At 51.0% G+C, this 24,698-nt stretch overlaps 2 protein-coding genes across 6 annotated transcripts in view; one reads left to right on the top strand and one right to left on the bottom strand.

Annotated features, from left to right (window-relative positions):
- Positions 1–2,082: 2,082 nt before the first annotated feature.
- On the bottom strand, positions 2,083–7,232 carry gfer (growth factor, augmenter of liver regeneration (ERV1 homolog, S. cerevisiae)). Of its 2 annotated transcripts, XM_082964643.1 has the most exons (4): positions 6,936–7,127; positions 6,628–6,672; positions 4,889–5,103; positions 2,083–3,688 (listed from the first exon to the last, which is right to left on the bottom strand). In XM_082964643.1, exons 1-4 carry the CDS (start codon positions 7,125–7,127, stop codon positions 3,526–3,528), a joined length of 615 nt encoding a protein of 204 aa, XP_082820769.1. In that variant the 3' UTR covers positions 2,083–3,525. The 2 variants fall into 2 exon arrangements, with proteins under 2 accessions (XP_082820769.1, XP_082820770.1); XM_082964644.1 differs by lacking the exon at positions 6,628–6,672 and having other exon boundaries at positions 6,936–7,232.
- A 64-nt stretch (positions 7,233–7,296) lies between these two features.
- drg2 (developmentally regulated GTP binding protein 2) overlaps positions 7,297–24,698 on the top strand; it is a 43,109-nt gene continuing 25,707 nt past the window's right edge. For 2 of the 4 annotated variants that reach the window (XM_082964639.1, XM_082964642.1), the window contains exons 1-4: positions 7,388–7,530; positions 9,173–9,280; positions 18,861–19,021; positions 22,170–22,259. In XM_082964639.1, the coding sequence (XP_082820765.1) occupies positions 9,217–9,280; positions 18,861–19,021; positions 22,170–22,259 (315 nt within the window). In that variant the 5' untranslated portion in view covers positions 7,388–7,530; positions 9,173–9,216. Of the gene's footprint in view, positions 7,531–7,713; positions 7,735–9,172; positions 9,281–18,860; positions 19,022–22,169; positions 22,260–24,698 lie in introns of those variants that run through there. The other 2 variants (XM_082964640.1, XM_082964641.1) reach the window with 2 other exon arrangements.

Genomic DNA, 24,698 nt, shown 5'->3' with positions numbered 1-24,698 from the left:
TACTGATGAGGAGATATAGGAGGAATATAGGATATAGATCTATATAGAGCAGCTACTGATGAGGAGCTATAGGAGGAATATAGGATATAGATCTATATAGAGCAGCTACTGATGAGGAGCTATAGGAGGAATATAGGATATAGATCTATATAGAGCAGCTACTGATGAGGAGATATAGGAGGAATATAGGATATAGATCTATATAGAGCAGCTACTGATGAGGAGATATAGGAGGAATATAGGATATAGATCTATATAGAGCATCTACTGATGAGGAGATATAGGAGGAATATAGGATATAGATAATCTACTGATGAGGAGATATAGGAGGAATATAGGATATAGATCTATATAGAGCAGCTACTGATGAGGAGATATAGGAGGAATATAGGATATAGATCATCTACTGATGAGGAGATATAGGAGGAATATAGGATATAGATCTATATAGAGCATCTACTGATGAGGAGATATAGGAGGAATATAGGATATAGATCTATATAGAGCATCTACTGATGAGGAGATATAGGAGGAATATAGGATATAGATCATCTACTGATGAGGAGATATAGGAGGAATATAGGATATAGATCTATATAGAGCAGCTACTGATGAGGAGCTATAGGAGGAATATAGGATATAGATCTATATAGAGCAGCTACTGATGAGGAGATATAGGAGGAATATAGGATATAGATCATCTACTGATGAGGAGATATAGGAGGAATATAGGATATAGATCTATATAGAGCAGCTACTGATGAGGAGATATAGGAGGAATATAGGATATAGATCTATATAGAGCAGCTACTGATGAGGAGCTATAGGAGGAATATAGGATATAGATCATCTACTGATGAGGAGATATAGGAGGAATATAGGATATAGATCTATATAGAGCAGCTACTGATGAGGAGATATAGGAGGAATATAGGATATAGATCACACACTAACATCTACCTACACATTGACTCTGTACCGGTACCCCCTGTATATAGCCTCCACATTGACTCTGTACCGGTACCCCCTGTATATAGCCTCCACATTGACTCTGTACCGGTACCCCCTGTATATAGCCTCCACATTGACTCTGTACCGGTACCCCCTGTATATAGCCTCCACATTGACTCTGTACCGGTACCCCCTGTATATAGCCTCCACATTGACTCTGTACCGGTACCCCCTGTATATAGCCTCCACATTGACTCTGTACCGGTACCCCCTGTATATAGCCTCCACATTGACTCTGTACCGGTACCCCCTGTATATAGCCTCCACATTGACTCTGTACCGGTACCCCCTGTATATAGCCTCCACATTGACTCTGTACCGGTACCCCCTGTATATAGCCTCCACATTGACTCTGTACCGGTACCCCCTGTATATAGCCTCCACATTGACTCTGTACCGGTACCCCCTGTATATAGCCTCCACATTGACTCTGTACCGGTACTCCCCTGTATATACTACACTATTGTATTCAGCGTTTCACTGTGAGGTCTACTACACCTGTTGTATTCAGCATTTCACTGTAAGGTCTACTACCCCTGTTGTATTCAGCATTTCACTGTGAGGTCTACTACACCTGTTGTATTCAGCATTTCACTGTAAGGTCTACTACACCTGTTGTATTCAGCATTTCACTGTGAGGTCTACTACACCTGTTGTATTCAGCATTTCACTGTGAGGTCTACTACACCTGTTGTATTCAGCATTTCACTGTGAGGTCTACTACACCTGTTGTATTCAGCATTTCACTGTGAGGTCTACTACACCTGTTGTATTCAGCATTTCACTGTAAGGTCTACTACACCTGTTGTATTCAGCATTTCACTGTGAGGTCTACTACACCTGTTGTATTCAGCATTTCACTGTGAGGTCTACTACACCTGTTGTATTCAGCATTTCACTGTGAGGTCTACTACACCTGTTGTATTCAGCATTTCACTGTGAGGTCTACTACACCTGTTGTATTCAGCATTTCACTGTGAGGTCTACTACACCTGTTGTATTCAGCATTTCACTGTGAGGTCTACTACACCTGTTGTATTCAGCATTTCACTGTGAGGTCTACTACACCTGTTGACAAATAACATTTTATTTGAATAAACCCCTTTGTTATGTTCAGTCTAAATCAGTTCAGGAGGTAAAAATGTGCTGAACAGGTCACATAATAAGTTGCATGGACTCTCTCTGTGTCTCAATAATACTGTGTGTATATAGTGTTTTACATCATTGTTGAATGACTCCCTCCTCTCTGTACCCCACACATACAATTATCTGGAAGGTCCCTCACGTTGAGCAGTGAATTTCAAACACAGAATCAAACCTTTGAGCATAGTGAAGTTATTGATTACACTTTGGATGGTGTATCAATACACCCGGTCACTACAAAGATAGAGGCGTCCCTCCTAACTCAGTTAACGGAGAGGAAGGAAACCGCTCAGGGATTTCACCATGAGGCAGATGGCAGTTACAAGAATTTTAATGTCTGTGATCATATGAGGATAAATTAGGATGGATCAACAACATTGTAGTTACTCCACAATACTAAAACCTAAACGACAGAGCGAAAAGAAGGAAGCCTGTACAGAATATTAATACTCCAAAACATGCATCCTGTTCGCAAAAAGGCACTAAAGTAAAACTTCAACAAAAAATGTGGCAAAGAATTTAACTTTATGTCCTGAATACAAAGTGTTTCTGTTTAGGGCAAATCCAACACAACATCACAGAGTACCACTCTTCAAGGATGGTGGTGGCTGCATCATGTTATGGGTATGCTTGTCATCGGCAAGGACTAGGGAGTTTTTTTAGGATAAAAATAAATAGAATAGAGCGAAGACAAAATCGGAGAGGAAAACCTGGTTCAGTCTGCTGCCCACCAGATACTGGGAGTATTCCAAAGACAAAAAGCAAAAAAATATAAATGTACACAAATTGTGCAATCCAGGTGTGGATTGGCTCTTAGAGATTTACCCAGAAAGACTCACAGCTGTAATCGCTGCCAAAGGTGATTCTAACATGTATTGACTCTGGGGTGTGAATACTTATGTAAAATTAGATATTTCTGTATTTCATTTTCAATACATTTGATAAAATAAAAAAAAACGGTTTTCACTTTTGTCATGATGGGGGTATTGTGATGTCATGAAGGGGGTATTGTGATGTCATGAAGGGGGTATTGTGATGTCATGAAGGGGGTATTGTGATGTCATGAAGGGGGTATCCATTTTTTAATTCAGGCAGTAACACAACACAAAATGTGTCGAATTAAGTCCAGGGGTGTGAATACTGTCTGAAGGCTCTGAACCACAGATTGACAGTGATCCCTCATGCAGATCTGGGAGCGAGCAGAGAGATCCGTAGCCAATCAGAACATAGAACAGAGTCTCTGTCGACCACAACGGCACTATAAAGGGGAAACAGGATGTTCGATGGACGACTTCCTGTATCTCTTAGTTCCCAGGTATAGTAATCGATCAGGTCAGCAGGTATAGTAATCGATCAGGTCAATGGATCGATTCAGTCACAGCTCCCGTCTTTCCACCCGTCCCGCCACCTCTCATCCACGCGGGAACAGTCAAACCGCCGCTTCCCCAGCCGAGCGTTCACGTCGTTATGGACGCCGCACAGCCACTGGGAGAGGGCGCGGCGGCTGCTGGCGTCGGGCTGATTGGTCTTCAGCCTGAGGAAACAGGAAGTGACGTCGTTAGTTAATAAAACACTTAGTGGTGCAGTTCCCCCCCCCCCCCCCCGCCCGACTACATCACGGACGTCTTGGCAACCATTGATTGATTGATTGATTGACGCGATGCGACTCCTGGGTGTCTAGTTGGGGACAGGAAGTGGATCGGTATCTACTGCCAGTCATCTGTGACCTTAACCCACTAGAACCAATAATACAACTCTCAACACCAGCCAACGGAACACACATTAACATAACCCCTGACCTTTAACCCCTGACCTTTAACCCCTGATCCTAGATGTCCAGCTAGCAGACCAAGACCACCTCTAACCCCTAACCTCTAACCCCTGACCTTTAACCCCTGACCTCTGTGTCTATAGACATAGTACTGACCCTAGATGTCCAGCTAGCAGACAACCCCTGACCTTTAACCCCTGACCTCTGTGTCTATAGACATAGTGCTGACCCTAGATGTCCAGCTAGCAGACCAAGGCCACCTCTAACCCCTGACCTTTAACCCCTGACCTCTGTGTCTATAGACATAGTTCTGACCCTAGATGTCCAGCTAGCAGACCAAGGCCCCTCTAACCCCTGACCTTTAACCCCTGACCTCTGTGTCTATAGACATAGTGCTGACCCTAGATGTCCAGCTAGCAGACCAAGGCCACCTCTAACCCCTGACCTTTAACCCCTGACCTCTGTGTCTATAGACATAGTACTGACCCTAGATGTCCAGCTAGCAGACCAAGGCCACCTCTAACCCCTGACCTTTAACCCCTGACCTCTGTGTCTATAGACATAGTGCTGACCCTAGATGTCCAGCTAGCAGACCAAGGCCACCTCTAACCCCTGACCTTTAACCCCTGACCTCTGTGTCTATAGACATAGTGATGACCCTAGATGTCCAGCTAGCAGACCAAGGCCACCTCTAACCCCTGACCTTTAACCCCTGACCTCTGTGTCGATAGTTCTGACCCTAGATGTCCAGCTAGCAGACCAAGGCCACCTCTAACCCCTGACCTTTAACCCCTGACCTCTGTGTCTATAGACATAGTGCTGACCCTAGATGTCCAGCTAGCAGACCAAGGCCACCTCTAACCCCTGACCTTTAACCCCTGACCTCTGTGTCGATAGTTCTGACCCATGATGTCCAGCTAGCAGACCAAGGCCACCTCTAACCCCTGACCTTTAACCCCTGACCTTGTCCGCAGGTCCTCAGCACACTCCTCGCAGGGGAAGACCTTAGAGAAGAGGTTGATGAACTGTCCCATGTCCGTCTGCTGTCTGAGAGAGGGCTGGTCTGGGTAGTAAGCTGCCATGGTGTGGAGGAAGGACCAGGTGTTACGCCCTAACTCCTCCCTGTCCAGTGGACATTCCGTCCGCCGCTGGGGCTCCACATGCTCAGCCTGGGCCGCCTGGACACAAACAGGGACGGACGGACGGACGGACGGACGGACAGAGAGAGAGCAGAGAGACAGAGAGACAGACAGAGAGACAGACAGAGAGACAGACAGACAGACAGACAGACAGACAGACAGACAGACAGACAGACAGACAGACAGACAGACAGAGAGAGAGACAAGAGAGAGAGAGAGACAGACAGACAGACAGACAGAGAGAGACAGACAGACAGACGAGAGAGAGAGAGAGAGACAGACAGACAGACAGACAGAGAGAGACAGAGAGAGAGACAGACAGACAGACAGAGACACAGAGAGAGAGACAGAAAAACAGACAAGACAGACAAGACAGGACACATTCTCCGTGACTGAATTGTCTGATGGGTATAAGTCATCATTATTCAACATGATGAAACGCATGTAGAGTTAGTGGGTTTTCCACACTGACATCATTCAGCTTCACTAAAATCTAGACAGGACCTCTATTAGATAACAGTACAGTCGTGGCCAAAAGTTGAGAGAATGAACACAAATATTAATTTTTCACAAAGTCTGCTGCCTCAGTTTGTATGATGGCAATGTGCATATACTCCAGAATGTTATGAAGAGTGATCAGATGAATTGCAATTAATTGCAAAGTCCCTCGTTGCCATGCAAATGAACTGAATCCCCCCCCCCAAAAAAAACCCCATTTCCACTGCATTTCAGCCCTGCCACAAAAGGACCAGCTGACATCATGTCAGTGATTCTCTCGTTAACACAGGTGTGAGTGTTGACGAGGACAAGGCTGGAGATCACTCTGTCATGCTGATTGAGTTCGATATAACAGACTGGAAGCTTCAAAAGGAGGGTGGTGATTGGAATCATTGTTCTCCCTCTGTCAACCATGGTTACCTGCAAGGAAACACGTGCCGTCATCATTGCTTTGCACAAAAAAGGGCTTCACAGGCAAGGATATTGCTGCCAGTAAGATTGCACCTAAAATCAACCATTTTATCGGATCATCAAGAACTTCAAGGAGAGCGGTTCGATTGTTGTGAAGAAGGCTTCAGGGCGCCCAAGAAAGTCCGGCAAGCGCCAGGACCGTCTCCTAAAGTAAAAAACGCCCATAAAGCTAGCTAGCTGGCTAAATGTTAGCTAGTCAGCTAGCTAGCTAAATAGTGATTTTCGTAAACTAACTTTATGAAGTTAGGGAAACGCTTAACTCTCCGCTGTTCGCCGTTTTCCGTTCCATTGAACCGGAACGGGACGCGGGTGTTTCGCGGCGCCGGGCCGCCCGCTAGTGAACACCGGCCGTCGTTCACTTCACATTACTAAACACCTCCACTTCTCTCACGTCTACGACAACCAATACTGGGAAAGTCAGCTGATAAATGGGCTTAGAAAAATAGAGACTGTTTGTTCATTGTTACGTCTGGAATCGTGACATGTATAGTTAATAAAGAAAATGGTGTATTTAGTTGATGATGAGTTTAGCTGCCAGTACCAATATAATATATATATATATATATATGAAAAACAATAACTTTAAAAACGGACCTTTGTTGATTTGGAGAACACAGGGATGTTACTCCAGGCAGACGGCTGCGGAAAGTCCAGAGACACCGGCTAAATCATTTTATAAACTGATCGTGTGTATTTAACTAACACCTTTCCTCGTGTTTATGAGCTAATATGACATAATGGCGAGTCTAAAAAAAAGGAAAACGCACAACGATAGTTCACAAGGACAACAGAGTAAATAAATACAACTGTTTTACTATGGGTCGTCGTTAAGAGTTAAATTGAATTAATCCGCGGTCTGTATTCCGCGGTGCGTCTGGCTGCTGCCTGTGAACACAGCTCACCTGTGGTGTTTTTTGGACCTTCATCCACGACTTGAAATCGGTACAAGCCCTGCACGGCTTTTTATTCGGTTCTCCGGTCTGTTCCGGGACCTTACCGGTGCTGTCCTCCATGGGTTCGCCGGTTATGATGGGGATGCCCGCGGTGGAGGATGATGATGATGATGATGATGATTCTCCGGCGGACGCGGCCATGTTACCGCGGGGAAGGATCTGTCATCTGGACCTGAACCCGCGGCTGAAAGGACGCTTCCGTTATAACGCTTTATAACTCTTCCTCCATGTGTTATGACACCCGGTCTCTGTGTTCACCAACTACACACGTGTGAATTAACTCTAAACATGTCGGGCAGTAAATCCACTCCAACAGTGTCCTTCCTGTAAACTATTAGAGAATTCACCTGGAACTATTTCCCCCCCAGGTAGTTAACGTTAGATGTTTTTTTTGTTCCCCACCGGAGGGAAAAAGAGAACGGAACACCTCCACTTCCGGTTTGTGATGTCATTTTTATCTATGCATGCAGTAGAGTCGAAAACCTTTTTAAAAGTGTATTTTTTTTCCCCTAGATATTACTACAGGCTGATCGGTTTTGTGTTTGTACGTTCACTTCTTTGTTTTATAGTTTTTAAATGTGTAGTTTTAATTTGATTGACCAGTTATAGTCGCGGTCTTTCTAACAACAGGAAGCTAACGGCTAGTTAGCCTGCTAGGCTATTGCGGTGTTGACACGTTTCAGTCACAGGAGGTTGGTGGGACCTCGATTCGGGAGGATGGACTCGTGGTGATGGCTGGAGTGGAATGGTATCAAACACATGGTTTCCATTCGCACCGTTCCAGCCGTTATTATGAGCCGTCCTCCCCTCACCAGCCTCCCCTGGTTCCAGTCTGTCTGTCTGTCTCTCTCCAGGCAGTATCCAGTCTGATGTCTGTCTGCTCCTCCAGGCAGTAACCAGTCTGATGTCTGTCTCTCTCCAGGCAGTAACCAGTCTGATGTCTGTCTGTCTCTCTCCAGGCAGTAACCAGTCTGATGTCTGTCTGTCTCTCTCCAGGCAGTAACCAGTCTGATGTCTGTCTGTCTCTCTCCAGGCAGTAACCAGTCTGATGTCTGTCTGTCTCTCTCCAGGCAGTAACCAGTCTGATGTCTGTCTCTCTCCAGGCAGTAACCAGTCTGATGTCTGTCTCTCTCCAGGCAGTAACCAGTCTGATGTCTGTCTGTCTCTCTCCAGGCAGTAACCAGTCTGATGTCTGTCTGTCTCTCTCCAGGCAGTAACCAGTCTGATGTCTGTCTCTCTCCAGGCAGTAACCAGTCTGATGTCTGTCTGTCTCTCTCCAGGCAGTAACCAGTCTGATGTCTGTCTCTCTCCAGGCAGTAACCAGTCTGATGTCTGTCTGTCTCTCTCCAGGCAGTAACCAGTCTGATGTCTGTCTCTCTCCAGGCAGTAACCAGTCTGATGTCTGTCTGTCTCTCTCCAGGCAGTAACCAGTCTGATGTCTGTCTGTCTCTCCAGGCAGTAACCAGTCTGATGTCTGTCTCTCTCCAGGCAGTAACCAGTCTGATGTCTGTCTGTCTCTCTCCAGGCAGTATCCAGTCTGATGTCTGTCTGTCTCTCCAGGCAGTAACCAGTCTGATGTCTGTCTGTCTCTCTCCAGGCAGTAACCAGTCTGATGTCTGTCTGTCTCTCTCCAGGCAGTAACCAGTCTGATGTCTGTCTGTCTCTCTCCAGGCAGTAACCAGTCTGATGTCTGTCTCTCTCCAGGCAGTAACCAGTCTGATGTCTGTCTCTCTCCAGGCAGTAACCAGTCTGATGTCTGTCTCTCTCCAGGCAGTAACCAGTCTGATGTCTGTCTGTCTCTCTCCAGGCAGTAACCAGTCTGATGTCTGTCTCTCTCCAGGCAGTAACCAGTCTGATGTCTGTCTGTCTCTCTCCAGGCAGTAACCAGTCTGATGTCTGTCTGTCTCTCTCCAGGCAGTATCCAGTCTGATGTCTGTCTGTCTCTCTCCAGGCAGTAACCAGTCTGATGTCTGTCTCTCTCCAGGCAGTAACCAGTCTGATGTCTGTCTCTCTCCAGGCAGTAACCAGTCTGATGTCTGTCTCTCTCCAGGCAGTAACCAGTCTGATGTCTGTCTCTCTCCAGGCAGTAACCAGTCTGATGTCTGTCTCTCTCCAGGCAGTAACCAGTCTGATGTCTGTCTGTCTCTCTCCAGGCAGTAACCAGTCTGATGTCTGTCTCTCTCCAGGCAGTAACCAGACCAGAAGTGTAACCTTTCCCGCTGCGACCAACATGGGTATCCTGGAGAAGATCGGAGAGATAGAGAGAGAGATCTCTCGAACACAGAAAAACAAAGGTAAGACAGAGAGGTGTGTCTGTCGAGAGAGAGTTAGCTAGCTAGCCAGTCACTCTATCAGTCACTCCTCGCTAGTGGGGCCCGGCTAGTTAGCTAGCCAGTCACTCTATCAGTCACTCCTCGCTAGTGGGGCCCGGCTAGCTAGCTAGCCAGTCACTCTATCAGTCACGCCTCGCTAGTGGGGCCGGCTAGTTAGCTAGCCAGTCACTCTATCAGTCACGCCTCGCTAGTGGGGCCCGGCTAGTTAGCTAGCCAGTCACTCTATCAGTCACTCCTCGCTAGTGGGGCCCGGCTAGTTAGCTAGCCAGTCACTCTATCAGTCACTCCTCGCTAGTGGGGCCCGGCTAGTTAGCTAGCCAGTCACTCTATCAGTCACTCCTCGCTAGTGGGCCCGGCTAGTTAGCTAGCCAGTCACTCTATCAGTCACGCCTCGCTAGTGGGGCCCGGCTAGTTAGCTAGCCAGTCACTCTATCAGTCACTCCTCGCTAGTGGGGCCCGGCTAGTTAGCTAGCCAGTCACTCTATCAGTCACTCCTCGCTAGTGGGGCCCGGCTAGTTAGCTAGCCAGTCACTCTATCAGTCACGCCTCGCTAGTGGGGCCCGGCTAGTTAGCTAGCCAGTCACTCTATCAGTCACGCCTCGCTAGTGGGCCCGGCTAGTTAGCTAGCCAGTCACTCTATCAGTCACTCCTCGCTAGTGGGGCCCGGCTAGTTAGCTAGCCAGTCACTCTATCAGTCACTCCTCGCTAGTGGGCCCGGCTAGTTAGCTAGCCAGTCACTCTATCAGTCACGCCTCGCTAGTGGGCCCGGCTGGTTAGCTAGCCAGTCACTCTATCAGTCACTCCTCGCTAGTGGGCCCGGCTAGTTAGCTAGCCAGTCACTCTATCAGTCACGCCTCGCTAGTGGGGCCCTGCTAGTTAGCTAGCCAGTCACTCTATCAGTCACGCCTCGCTAGTGGGGCCCGGCTAGTTAGCTAGCCAGTCACTCTATCAGTCACTCCTCGCTAGTGGGGCCCGGCTAGTTAGCTAGCCAGTCACTCTATCAGTCACGCCTCGCTAGTGGGGTCAGTCGTAGTCAGTCAGTGGGCCTCGCTAGTTAGCTAGCCAGTCACTCTATCAGTCACGCCTCGCTAGTGGGGTCTGTCGAGAGAGTGGGCCCTGCTAGTTAGCTAGCCAGTCACTCTATCAGTCACGCCTCGCTAGTGGGGCCCGGCTAGTTAGCTAGCCAGTCACTCTATCAGTCACTCCTCGCTAGTGGGGCCCTGCTAGTTAGCTAGCCAGTCACTCTATCAGTCACGCCTCGCTAGTGGGCCCGGCTAGTTAGCTAGCCAGTCACTCTATCAGTCACTCCTCGCTAGTGGGGCCCGGCTAGTTAGCTAGCCAGTCACTCTATCAGTCACTCCTCGCTAGTGGGGCCCGGCTAGTTAGCTAGCCAGTCACTCTATCAGTCACGCCTCGCTAGTGGGGCCCGGCTAGTTAGCTAGCCAGTCACTCTATCAGTCACTCCTCGCTAGTGGGGCCCGGCTAGTTAGCTAGCCAGTCACTCTATCAGTCACGCCTCGCTAGTGGGCCCGGCTAGTTAGCTAGCCAGTCACTCTATCAGTCACGCCTCGCTAGTGGGGCCCGGCTAGTTAGCTAGCCAGTCACTCTATCAGTCACTCCTCGCTAGTGGGGCCCGGCTAGTTAGCTAGCCAGTCACTCTATCAGTCACTCCTCGCTAGTGGGGCCCGGCTAGTTAGCTAGCCAGTCACTCTATCAGTCACGCCTCGCTAGTGGGCCCGGCTAGTTAGCTAGCCAGTCACTCTATCAGTCACTCCTCGCTAGTGGGGCCCGGCTAGTTAGCTAGCCAGTCACTCTATCAGTCACGCCTCGCTAGTGGGGTCTGTCGAGAGTGGGCCCGGCTAGTTAGCTAGCCAGTCACTCTATCAGTCACGCCTCGCTAGTGGGCCCGGCTAGTTAGCTAGCCAGTCACTCTATCAGTCACTCCTCGCTAGTGGGCCCGGCTAGTTAGCTAGCCAGTCACTCTATCAGTCACTCCTCGCTAGTGGGCCCGGCTAGTTAGCTAGCCAGTCACTCTATCAGTCACGCCTCGCTAGTGGGGTCTGTCGAGAGTGGGCCCGGCTAGTTAGCTAGCCAGTCACTCTATCAGTCACGCCTCGCTAGTGGGGTCTGTCGAGAGTGGGCCCGGCTAGTTAGCTAGCCAGTCACTCTATCAGTCACGCCTCGCTAGTGGGCCCGGCTGGTTAGCTAGCCAGTCACTCTATCAGTCACGCCTCGCTAGTGGGGCCCGGCTAGTTAGCTAGCCAGTCACTCTATCAGTCACTCCTCGCTAGTGGGGCCCGGCTAGTTAGCTAGCCAGTCACTCTATCAGTCACTCCTCGCTAGTGGGGCCCGGCTAGTTAGCTAGCCAGTCACTCTATCAGTCACGCCTCGCTAGTGGGGTCTGTCAGAGTGGGCCCGGCTAGTTAGCTAGCCAGTCACTCTATCAGTCACGCCTCGCTAGTGGGGTCTGTCGAGAGTGGGCCCGGCTAGTTAGCTAGCCAGTCACTCTATCAGTCACGCCTCGCTAGTGGGGCCCGGCTAGTTAGCTAGCCAGTCACTCTATCAGTCACGCCTCGCTAGTGGGCCCGCTAGTTAGCTAGCCAGTCACTCTATCAGTCACTCCTCGCTAGTGGGGCCCGGCTAGTTAGCTAGCCAGTCACTCTATCAGTCACTCCTCGCTAGTGGGGTCTGTCGAGAGTGGGCCGGGCTAGTTAGCTAGCCAGTCACTCTATCAGTCACTCCTCGCTAGTGGGGCCCGGCTAGTTAGCTAGCCAGTCACTCTATCAGTCACTCCTCGCTAGTGGGGCCCGGCTAGTTAGCTAGCCAGTCACTCTATCAGTCACTCCTCGCTAGTGGGGGTCTGTCCAACCCAGGACATTTGAATCAACTTGACGTCACAGTGAGAGTGTGAGCACCAATTAGTGTATATTTTTAAATTTATTTATTTTATTATGGATCCCCCAAAAGCAGCTACTCTTCCTGGGGGTCCAGCAAAATTATGTCAGTTATACAATTTAAAAACACATATCTACAGCACAGAATCCATGTGTTTTCCCTCAGGGCCCCTCAGGGCCCCTCTACTCCACTACCACATATCTACAGTACAGAATCCATGTGTTTTCCCTCAGGGCCCCTCTACTCCACTACCACATATCTACAGTACAGAATCCATGTGTTTTCCCTCAGGGCCCCTCTACCCCACTACCACATATCTACAGTACAGAATCCATGTGTTTTCCCTCGGGGCCCCTCTACCCCACTACCACATATCTACAGCACAGAATCCATGTGTTTTCCCTCGGGGCCCCTCTAGGGCCCCTCTACTCCACTACCACATATCTACAGCACAGAATCCATGTGTTTTCCCTCAGGGCCCCTCTACCCCACTACCACATATCTACAGTACAGAATCCATGTGTTTTCCCTCGGGGCCCCTCTACCCCACTACCACATATCTACAGTACAGAATCCATGTGTTTTCCCTCGGGGCCCCTCTACTCCACTACCACATATCTACAGTACAGAATCCATGTGTTTTCCCTCGGGGCCCCTCTACTCCACTACCACATATCTACAGTACAGAATCCATGTGTTTTCCCTCGGGGCCCCTCTACCCCACTACCACATATCTACAGTACAGAATCCATGTGTTTTCCCTCGGGGCCCCTCTACCCCACTACCACATATCTACAGTACAGAATCCATGTGTTTTCCCTCGGGGCCCCTCTACTCCACTACCACATATCTACAGTACAGAATCCATGTGTTTTCCCTCGGGGCCCCTCTACCCCACTATCCACATATCAACAGTACAGAATCCATGTGTTTTCCCTCGGGGCCCCTCTACCCCACTACCACATATCTACAGTACAGAATCCATGTGTTTTCCCTCGGGGCCCCTCTACTCCACTACCACATATCTACAGCACAGAATCCATGTGTTTTCCCTCGGGGCCCCTCTACTCCACTACCACATATCTACAGTACAGAATCCATGTGTTTTCCCTCAGGGCCCCTCTACCCCACTACCACATATCTACAGTACAGAATCCATGTGTTTTCCCTCGGGGCCCCTCTACCCCACTACCACATATCTACAGTACAGAATCCATGTGTTTTCCCTCGGGGCCCCTGGCCGGGGCCCCTCTACCCCACTACCACATATCTACAGTACAGAATCCATGTGTTTTCCCTCGGGGCCCCTCTACCCCACTACCACATATCTACAGTACAGAATCCATGTGTTTTCCCTCGGGGCCCCTCTACCCCACTACCACATATCTACAGTACAGAATCCATGTGTTTTCCCTCGGGGCCCCTCTACCCCACTACCACATATCTACAGCACAGAATCTGTGTGTGTGTGTGTGTGTGTGTGTGTGTGTGTGTGTGTGTGTGTGTGTGTGTGATGTGGAATAGAGTTCCATGTAGTCATGGCTCTATGTAGTACTGTGCTCCTCCCATAGTCTGTTCTGGACTTGGGGACTGTGAAGAGACGTCTGGTGGCATGTCTTGTGGGGTATGGATGGGTGTCTGAGCTGTGTGCCAGTCAGTTTAAACAGACCTCTGGTGGCATGTCTTGTGGGGTATGGATGGGTGTCTGAGCTGTGTGCCAGTCAGTTTAAACAGACCTCTGGTGGCATGTCTTGTGGGGTATGGATGGGTGTCTGAGCTGTGTGCCAGTAGTTTAAACAGACCTCTGGTGGCATGTCTTGTGGGGTATGGATGGGTGTCTGAGCTGTGTGCCAGTAGTTTAAACAGACCTCTGGTGGCATGTCTTGTGGGGTATGGATGGGTGTCTGAGCTGTGTGCCAGTCAGTTTAAACAGACCTCTGGTGGCATGTCTTGTGGGGTATGGATGGGTGTCTGAGCTGTGTGCCAGTAGTTTAAACAGACCTCTGGTGGCATGTCTTGTGGGGTATGGATGGGTGTCTGAGCTGTGTGCCAGTCAGTTTAAACAGACCTCTGGTGGCATGTCTTGTGGGGTATGGATGGGTGTCTGAGCTGTGTGCCAGTCAGTTTAAACAGACCTCTGGTGGCATGTCTTGTGGGGTATGGATGGGTGTCTGAGCTGTGTGCCAGTCAGTTTAAACAGACCTCTGGTGGCATGTCTTGTTAAGCTAAGCTAAGTACCATCTGGGCCTGCTGAAGGCTAAGCTAGCTAAGTACCAGTATTTCCCCCCCCCCCCTGTGTGTGTTTAGCCACGGAGTACCATCTGGGCCTGCTGAAGGCTAAGCTAGCTAAGTCCCAGTATTTCCCCCCCCCCCCTGTGTGTGTTTAGCCACGGAGTACCATCTGGGCCTGCTGAAGGCTAAGCTAGCTAAGTCCCAGTATTTCCCCCCCCCCCCCTGTGTGTGTTTAGCCACGGAGTACCATCTGGGCCTGCTGAAGGCTAAGCTAGCTAAGTCCCAGTATTTCCCCCCCCCCCCCTGTGTGTGTTTAGCCACGGAGTACCATCTGGGCCTGCTGAAGGCTAAGCTAGCTAAGTCCCAGTATTTCCCCCCCCCCCCCCCCTGTGTGTGTTTAGCCACGGAGTACCATCTGGGCCTGCTGAAGGCTAAGCTAGCTAAGTCCCAGTATTTCCCCCCCCCCCCCCCTGTGTGTGTTTAGCCACGGAGTACCATCTGGGCCCGCTGAAGGCTAAGCTAGCTAAGTCCCAGTATTTCCCCCCCCCCCCCCCTGTGTGTGTTTAGCCACGGAGTACCATCTGGGCCCGCTGAAGGCTAAGCTAGCTAAGTCCCAGTATTTCCCCCCCCCCCCCCCTGTGTGTGTTTAGCCACGGAGTACCATCTGGGCCCGCTGAAGGCTAAGCTAGCTAAGTCCCAGTATTTCCCCCCCCCCCCCCGTGTGTGTGTTTAGCCACGGAGTACCATCTGGGCCTGCTGAAGGCTAAGCTAGCTAAGTCCCAGTATTTCCCCCCCCCCCCCCCCCTGTGTGTGTTTAGCCACGGAGTACCATCTGGGCCCGCTGAAGGCTAAGCTAGCTAAGTCCCAGTATTTCCCCCCCCCCCCCCCCTGTGTGTGTTTAGCCACGGAGTACCATCTGGGCCCGCTGAAGGCTAAGCTAGCTAAGTCCCAGTATTTCCCCCCCCCCCCCCCTGTGTGTGTTTAGCCACGGAGTACCATCTGGGCCTGCTGAAGGCTAAGCTAGCTAAGTCCCAGTATTTCCCCCCCCCCCCCTGTGTGTGTTTAGCCACGGAGTACCATCTGGGCCTGCTGAAGGCTAAGCTAGCTAAGTCCCAGTATTTCCCCCCCCCCCCTGTGTGTGTTTAGCCACGGAGTACCATCTGGGCCCGCTGAAGGCTAAGCTAGCTAAGTCCCAGTATTTCCCCCCCCCCCCCCCTGTGTGTGTTTAGCCACGGAGTACCATCTGGGCCTGCTGAAGGCTAAGCTAGCTAAGTACCAGTATTTCCCCCCCCCCCCCTGTGTGTGTTTAGCCACGGAGTACCATCTGGGCCTGCTGAAGGCTAAGCTAGCTAAGTCCCAGTATTTCCCCCCCCCCCCCCCTGTGTGTGTTTAGCCACGGAGTACCATCTGGGCCTGCTGAAGGCTAAGCTAGCTAAGTCCCAGTATTTCCCCCCCCCCCTGTGTGTGTTTAGCCACGGAGTACCATCTGGGCCTGCTGAAGGCTAAGCTAGCTAAGTCCCAGTATTTCCCCCCCCCCCCCCTGTGTGTGTTTAGCCACGGAGTACCATCTGGGCCTGCTGAAGGCTAAGCTAGCTAAGTCCCAGTATTTCCCCCCCCCCCCCTGTGTGTGTTTAGCCACGGAGTACCATCTGGGCCCGCTGAAGGCTAAGCTAGCTAAGTCCCAGTATTTCCCCCCCCCCCCTGTGTGTGTTTAGCCACGGAGTACCATCTGGGCCTGCTGAAGGCTAAGCTAGCTAAGTCCCAGTATTTCCCCCCCCCCCCCCCTGTGTGTGTTTAGCCACGGAGTACCATCTGGGCCTGCTGAAGGCTAAGCTAGCTAAGTCCCAGTATTTCCCCCCCCCCCTGTGTGTGTTTAGCCACGGAGTACCATCTGGGCCTGCTGAAGGCTAAGCTAGCTAAGTCCCAGTATTTCCCCCCCCCCCCTGTGTGTGTTTAGCCACGGAGTACCATCTGGGCCCGCTGAAGGCTAAGCTAGCTAAGTCCCAGTATTTCCCCCCCCCCCCCCTGTGTGTGTTTAGCCACGGAGTACCATCTGGGCCTGCTGAAGGCTAAGCTAGCTAAGTCCCAGTATTCCCCCCCCCCCCCTGTGTGTGTTTAGCCACGGAGTACCATCTGGGCCTGCTGAAGGCTAAGCTAGCTAAGTCCCAGTATTTCCCCCCCCCCCCTGTGTGTGTTTAGCCACGGAGTACCATCTGGGCCCGCTGAAGGCTAAGCTAGCTAAGTCCCAGTATTTCCCCCCCCCCCCTGTGTGTGTTTAGCCACGGAGTACCATCTGGGCCTGCTGAAGGCTAAGCTAGCTAAGTCCCAGTATTTCCCCCCCCCCCCCCCTGTGTGTGTTTAGCCACGGAGTACCATCTGGGCCTGCTGAAGGCTAAGCTAGCTAAGTCCCAGTATTTCCCCCCCCCCCCCCTGTGTGTGTTTAGCCACGGAGTACCATCTGGGCCTGCTGAAGGCTAAGCTAGCTAAGTCCCAGTATTCCCCCCCCCCCCCCTGTGTGTGTTTAGCCACGGAGTACCATCTGGGCCTGCTGAAGGCTAAGCTAGCTAAGTCCCAGTATTTCCCCCCCCCCCCCCCTGTGTGTGTTTAGCCACGGAGTACCATCTGGGCCTGCTGAAGGCTAAGCTAGCTAAGTCCCAGTATTTCCCCCCCCCCCCCCTGTGTGTGTTTAGCCACGGAGTACCATCTGGGCCTGCTGAAGGCTAAGCTAGCTAAGTCCCAGTATTTCCCCCCCCCCCCCCCTGTGTGTGTTTAGCCACGGAGTACCATCTGGGCCCGCTGAAGGCTAAGCTAGCTAAGTCCCAGTATTTCCCCCCCCCCCCCCCTGTGTGTGTTTAGCCACGGAGTACCATCTGGGCCCGCTGAAGGCTAAGCTAGCTAAGTCCCAGTATTTCCCCCCCCCCCCCCTGTGTGTGTTTAGCCACGGAGTACCATCTGGGCCTGCTGAAGGCTAAGCTAGCTAAGTCCCAGTATTTCCCCCCCCCCCCCCTGTGTGTGTTTAGCCACGGAGTACCATCTGGGCCTGCTGAAGGCTAAGCTAGCTAAGTCCCAGTATTCCCCCCCCCCCCCCCCTGTGTGTGTTTAGCCACGGAGTACCATCTGGGCCCGCTGAAGGCTAAGCTAGCTAAGTCCCAGTATTTCCCCCCCCCCCCCCCCTGTGTGTGTTTAGCCACGGAGTACCATCTGGGCCCGCTGAAGGCTAAGCTAGCTAAGTCCCAGTATTTCCCCCCCCCCCCCCCTGTGTGTGTTTAGCCACGGAGTACCATCTGGGCCTGCTGAAGGCTAAGCTAGCTAAGTCCCAGTATTTCCCCCCCCCCCCCTGTGTGTGTTTAGCCACGGAGTACCATCTGGGCCTGCTGAAGGCTAAGCTAGCTAAGTCCCAGTATTTCCCCCCCCCCCCCCCTGTGTGTGTTTAGCCACGGAGTACCATCTGGGCCTGCTGAAGGCTAAGCTAGCTAAGTCCCAGTATTTCCCCCCCCCCCCCCTGTGTGTGTTTAGCCACGGAGTACCATCTGGGCCTGCTGAAGGCTAAGCTAGCTAAGTCCCAGTATTTCCCCCCCCCCCCCCCTGTGTGTGTTTAGCCACGGAGTACCATCTGGGCCTGCTGAAGGCTAAGCTAGCTAAGTCCCAGTATTTCCCCCCCCCCCCCTGTGTGTGTTTAGCCACGGAGTACCATCTGGGCCTGCTGAAGGCTAAGCTAGCTAAGTCCCAGTATTTCCCCCCCCCCCCTGTGTGTGTTTAGCCACGGAGTACCATCTGGGCCTGCTGAAGGCTAAGCTAGCTAAGTCCCAGTATTTCCCCCCCCCCCCTGTGTGTGTTTAGCCACGGAGTACCATCTGGGCCTGCTGAAGGCTAAGCTAGCTAAGTCCCAGTATTTCCCCCCCCCCCCCCTGTGTGTGTTTAGCCACGGAGTACCATCTGGGCCTGCTGAAGGCTAAGCTAGCTAAGTCCCAGTATTTCCCCCCCCCCCCCTGTGTGTGTTTAGCCACGGAGTACCATCTGGGCCTGCTGAAGGCTAAGCTAGCTAAGTCCCAGTATTTCCCCCCCCCCCCCCCTGTGTGTGTTTAGCCACGGAGTACCATCTGGGCCTGCTGAAGGCTAAGCTAGCTAAGTCCCAGTATTTCCCCCCCCCCCCCCCTGTGTGTGTTTAGCCACGGAGTACCATCTGGGCCTGCTGAAGGCTAAGCTAGCTAAGTCCCAGTATTTCCCCCCCCCCCCCCCCTGTGTGTGTTTAGCCACGGAGTACCATCTGGGCCCGCTGAAGGCTAAGCTAGCTAAGTCCCAGTATTTCCCCCCCCCCCCTGTGTGTGTTTAGCCACGGAGTACCATCTGGGCCTGCTGAAGGCTAAGCTAGCTAAGTCCCAGTATTTCCCCCCCCCCCCCTGTGTGTGTTTAGCCACGGAGTACCATCTGGGCCTGCTGAAGGCTAAGCTAGCTAAGTACCGGGCCCAGCTGCTAGAACCTTCCAAGTCCGCGGGAGCCAAAGGAGAGGGATTCGACGTCATGAAATCTGGAGACGCTCGAGTCGCTCTGATTGGGTTCCCTTCCGTTGGAAAGGTGAGACTGAGCACGCTCAGAACCTGTCCCTGTCCCTGTCCTCTAGTCCTGTGTGTTAACCCATGTCTCTGTCCCTGTCCTCTCTAGTCCTGTGTGTTAACCCATGTCTCTGTCCTCTCTAGTCCTGTGTGTTAACCCATGTCTCTGTCCTCTCTAGTCCTGTGTGTTAACCCATGTCTCTGTCCTGTCCTCTCTAGTCCTGTGTGTTAACCCATGTCTCTGTCCTGTCCTCTCTAGTCCTGTGTGTTAACCCATGTCTCTGTCCTCTCTAGTCCTGTGTGTTAACCCATGTCTCTGTCCTGTCCTCTCTAGTCCTGTGTGTTAACCCATGTCCCTGTCCTGTCCTCTAGTCCTGTGTGTTAACCCATGTCTCTGTCCTCTCTAGTCCTGTGTGTTAACCCATGTCTCTGTCCTCTCTAGTCCTGTGTGTTAACCCATGTCTCTGTCCTGTCCTCTCTAGTCCTGTGTGTTAACCCATGTCTCTGTCCTGTCCTCTCTAGTCCTGTGTGTTAACCCATGTCTCTGTCCTGTCCTCTCTAGTCCTGTGTGTTAACCCATGTCTCTGTCCTCTCTAGTCCTGTGTGTTAACCCATGTCTCTGTCCTGTCCTCTCTAGTCCTGTGTGTTAACCCATGTCTCTGTCCTCTAGTCCTGTGTGTTAACCCATGTCTCTGTCCTGTCCTCTCTAGTCCTGTGTGTTAACCCATGTCTCTGTCCTGTCCTCTCTAGTCCTGTGTGTTAACCCATGTCCCTGTCCTCTAGTCCTGTGTGTTAACCCATGTCTCTGTCCTGTCCTCTCTAGTCCTGTGTGTTAACCCATGTCTCTGTCCTGTCCTCTCTAGTCCTGTGTGTTAACCCATGTCTCTGTCCTGTCCTCTCTAGTCCTGTGTGTTAACCCATGTCTCTGTCCTCTCTAGTCCTGTGTGTTAACCCATGTCTCTGTCCTGTCCTCTCTAGTCCTGTGTGTTAACCCATGTCCCTGTCCTCTAGTCCTGTGTGTTAACCCATGTCCCTGTCCTGTCCTCTAGTCCTGTGTGTTAACCCATGTCTCTGTCTTGTCCTCTCTAGTCCTGTGTGTTAACCCATGTCTCTGTCCTCTCTAGTCCTGTGTGTTAACCCATGTCTCTGTCCTCTAGTCCTGTGTGTTAACCCATGTCTCTGTCCTGTCCTCTCTAGTCCTGTGTGTTAACCCACTGTCTCTGTCCTGTCCTCTCTAGTCCTGTGTGTTAACCCATGTCTCTGTCCTGTCCTCTCTAGTCCTGTGTGTTAACCCATGTCTCTGTCCTCTAGTCCTGTGTGTTAACCCATGTCTCTGTCCTGTCCTCTCTAGTCCTGTGTGTTAACCCATGTCCCTGTCCTCTAGTCCTGTGTGTTAACCCATGTCTCTGTCCTGTCCTCTCTAGTCCTGTGTGTTAACCCATGTCTCTGTCCTGTCCTCTCTAGTCCTGTGTGTTAACCCATGTCTCTGTCCTGTCCTCTAGTCCTGTGTGTTAACCCATGTCCCTGTCCTGTCCTCTAGTCCTGTGTGTTAACCCATGTCCCTGTCCTCTCTAGTCCTGTGTGTTAACCCATGTCTCTGTCCTGTCCTCTCTAGTCCTGTGTGTTAACCCATGTCTCTGTCCTGTCCTCTCTAGTCCTGTGTGTTAACCCATGTCTCTGTCCTGTCCTCTAGTCCTGTGTGTTAACCCATGTCTCTGTCCTCTAGTCCTGTGTGTTAACCCATGTCTCTGTCCTGTCCTCTCTAGTCCTGTGTGTTAACCGATGTCTCTGTCCTGTCCTCTAGTCCTGTGTGTTAACCCATGTCTCTGTCCTGTCCTCTCTAGTCCTGTGTGTTAACCCATGTCTCTGTTCCTCTAGTCCTGTGTGTTAACCCATGTCTCTGTCCTGTCCTCTCTAGTCCTGTGTGTTAACCCATGTCTCTGTCCTGTCCCCTCTAGTCCTGTGTGTTAACCCATGTCTCTGTCCTGTCCTCTCTAGTCCTGTGTGTTAACCCATGTCTCTGTCCTGTCCTCTAGTCCTGTGTGTTAACCCATGTCTCTGTCCTCTAGTCCTGTGTGTTAACCCATGTCTCTGTCCTCTAGTCCTGTGTGTTAACCCATGTCTCTGTCCTGTCCTCTAGTCCTGTGTGTTAACCCATGTCCCTGTCCTGTCCTCTCTAGTCCTGTGTGTTAACCCATGTCTCTGTCCTCTAGTCCTGTGTGTTAACCCATGTCTCTGTCCTCTAGTCCTGTGTGTTAACCCATGTCTCTGTCCTGTCCTCTCTAGTCCTGTGTGTTAACCCATGTCTCTGTCCTCTAGTCCTGTGTGTTAACCCATGTCTCTGTCCTCTAGTCCTGTGTGTTAACCCATGTCTCTGTCCTGTCCTCTCTAGTCCTGTGTGTTAACCCATGTCTCTGTCCTGTCCTCTAGTCCTGTGTGTTAACCCATGTCTCTGTCCTCTCTAGTCCTGTGTGTTAACCCATGTCTCTGTCCTCTCTAGTCCTGTGTGTTAACCCATGTCTCTGTCCTGTCCTCTAGTCCTGTGTGTTAACCCATGTCTCTGTCCTCTCTAGTCCTGTGTGTTAACCCATGTCTCTGTCCTCTAGTCCTGTGTGTTAACCCATGTCTCTGTCCTCTCTAGTCCTGTGTGTTAACCCATGTCTCTGTCCTGTCCTCTAGTCCTGTGTGTTAACCCATGTCTCTGTCCTGTCCTCTCTAGTCCTGTGTGTTAACCCATGTCTCTGTCCTCTCTAGTCCTGTGTGTTAACCCATGTCTCTGTCCTCTAGTCCTGTGTGTTAACCCATGTCTCTGTCCTCTCTAGTCCTGTGTGTTAACCCATGTCTCTGTCCTCTAGTCCTGTGTGTTAACCCATGTCTCTGTCCTCTAGTCCTGTGTGTTAACCCATGTCTCTGTCCTCTCTCTAGTCCTGTGTGTTAACCCATGTCTCTGTCCTGTCCTCTCTAGTCCTGTGTGTTAACCCATGTCCCTGTCCTCTCTAGTCCTGTGTGTTAACCCATGTCCTCTGTCCTCTCTAGTCCTGTGTGTTAACCCATGTCTCTGTCCTCTCTAGTCCTGTGTGTTAACCCATGTCTCTGTCCTCTAGTCCTGTGTGTTAACCCATGTCTCTGTCCTCTAGTCCTGTGTGTTAACCCATGTCCCTGTCCTCTAGTCCACCTTCCTCAGTCTGATGACGGCAACAGCCAGCGAAGCAGCTTCCTATGAGTTCACCACCCTGACCTGTATCCCAGGAGTTATAGAGGTACCACCCCATACACCCCATACACCACCCCCATACACCCCATACACCACCCTCGACCTGTATCCCAGGAGTTATAGAGGTACCACCCCATACACCCCATACACCACCACCATACACCCCATAACACCTCATACACCCCATACACCCCATAACACACCATACACCCCATAACACCTCATACACCCCATACACCCCATAACACACCATACACCCCATACACCCATACACCCCATACACCCATACACCCATACACCCCATACCCCCATACACCCCATACACCCCATACACCCCATACCACACCATACACCCCATACACCCCATACACCCATACACCCCATACACCCCCATAACACCCCATACACCCCATACCACACCATACACCCCATACACCACCCCAATCACCCCATAACACACCATACACCCCATACACCACCCCCATACACCCCATACACCACCCCATACACCCCATACAACACCCCATAACACCCCATACACCACCCCATACACCCCATAACACCCCATACACCACCCCACCCCATACCATACACACCACCCACCCCATACACCCCATACACCCCACACCATACACCCCACACCAGACACCCCATACCACACCCCATACACACCATAACACACCATACACCCCATACCATACACCCCATACCATACACCCCATACACCACCCCATACCACACCATCCACCCCATACCATACACCCCATACCACCCCATTCCACACCACCCCATACACCCCATACCATACACCCCATACCACACCATACACCCCATACCATACACCCCATACCATACCATACACCCCTTACCACACACCCCATAACACACCATACACCCCATACCATACACACCATACACCCCATACCACACCATACACCCCATACCACACATACACCCCATACCACACCCCATACCACACCATACACCCCATACCACACCATACACCCCATACCACACCCCATACCACACATACACCCCATAACACCCCATACCACACATACACCCCATACCACACCCCATACCACACCATACACCACCCCATACCACACCATACACCACCCCATACCACACTCCATACACCACCCCATACCACACCACACCATACCACACCCCATACACCACCTCATACCACACCCCATACACCACCCCATCCAGCTGGTAGTAGTGTATAATGACCCCATCCTGTTGTCCTGCAGTATAATGGAGCCAACATCCAGCTGGTAGTAGTGTATAATGACCCGTCCTGTTGTCCTGCAGTATAATGGAACCAACATCCAGCTGGTAGTAGTGTATAATGACCCATCCTGCAGTATAATGGAACCAACATCCAGCTGGTAGTAGTGTATAATGACCCATCCTGTTGTCCTGCAGTATAATGGAACCAACATCCAGCTGGTAGTAGTGTATAATGACCCATCCTGTTGTCCTGCAGTATAATGGAACCAACATCCAGCTGGTAGTAGTGTATAATGACCCGTCCTGTTGTCCTGCAGTATAATGGAACCAACATCCAGCTGGTAGTAGTGTATAATGACCCATCCTGTTGTCCTGCAGTATAATGGAACCAACATCCAGCTGGTAGTAGTGTATAATGACCCGTCCTGTTGTCCTGCAGTATAATGGAACCAACATCCAGCTGGTAGTAGTGTATAATGACCCATCCTGTTGTCCTGCAGTATAATGGAACCAACATCCAGCTGGTAGTAGTGTATAATGACCCCATCCTGTTGTCCTGCAGTATAATGGAACCAACATCCAGCTGGTAGTAGTGTATAATGACCCATCCTGTTGTCCTGCAGTATAATGGAACCAACATCCAGCTGGTAGTAGTGTATAATGACCCATCCTGTTGTCCTGCAGTATAATGGAACCAACATCCAGCTGGTAGTAGTGTATAATGACCCATCCTGTTGTCCTGCAGTATAATGGAACCAACATCCAGCTGGTAGTAGTGTATAATGACCCATCCTGTTGTCCTGCAGTATAATGGAACCAACATCCAGCTGGTAGTAGTGTATAATGACCCCATCCTGTTGTCCTGCAGTATAATGGAGCCAACATCCAGCTGGTAGTAGTGTATAATGACCCATCCTGTTGTCCTGCAGTATAATGGAACCAACATCCAGCTGGTAGTAGTGTATAATGACCCATCCTGTTGTCCTGCAGTATAATGGAGCCAACATCCAGCTGGTAGTAGTGTATAATGACCCATCCTGTTGTCCTGCAGTATAATGGAACCAACATCCAGCTGGTAGTAGTGTATAATGACCCGTCCTGTTGTCCTGCAGTATAATGGAGCCAACATCCAGCTGGTAGTAGTGTATAATGACCCGTCCTGTTGTCCTGCAGTATAATGGAACCAACATCCAGCTGGTAGTAGTGTATAATGACCCATCCTGTTGTCCTGCAGTATAATGGAACCAAC

This window comes from Salmo salar, chromosome 18 (assembly GCF_965601325.2).
Source record: "Salmo salar chromosome 18, fSalSal1, whole genome shotgun sequence".
Taxonomy (NCBI): domain Eukaryota; kingdom Metazoa; phylum Chordata; class Actinopteri; order Salmoniformes; family Salmonidae; genus Salmo; species Salmo salar.
The sequence above is the reverse complement of the archived record's forward strand: the minus strand, read 5'-3'. Positions and strand labels throughout refer to the sequence as shown.

Coding starts and splice junctions, on each gene's coding strand:
- gfer (XM_082964643.1), bottom strand. CDS start 7,127: ATGGCCGCGTCCGCCGGAGAATCATCATCATCATCATCATCATCCTCC. Junction 6,673..6,935: donor AGGTCCAAAAAACACCACAG/GTGAGCTGTGTT, acceptor GACTTTCCGCAG/CCGTCTGCCTGGAGTAACAT. Junction 5,104..6,627: donor TGTTCTCCAAATCAACAAAG/GTCCGTTTTTAA, acceptor GTTTGTGTCCAG/GCGGCCCAGGCTGAGCATGT.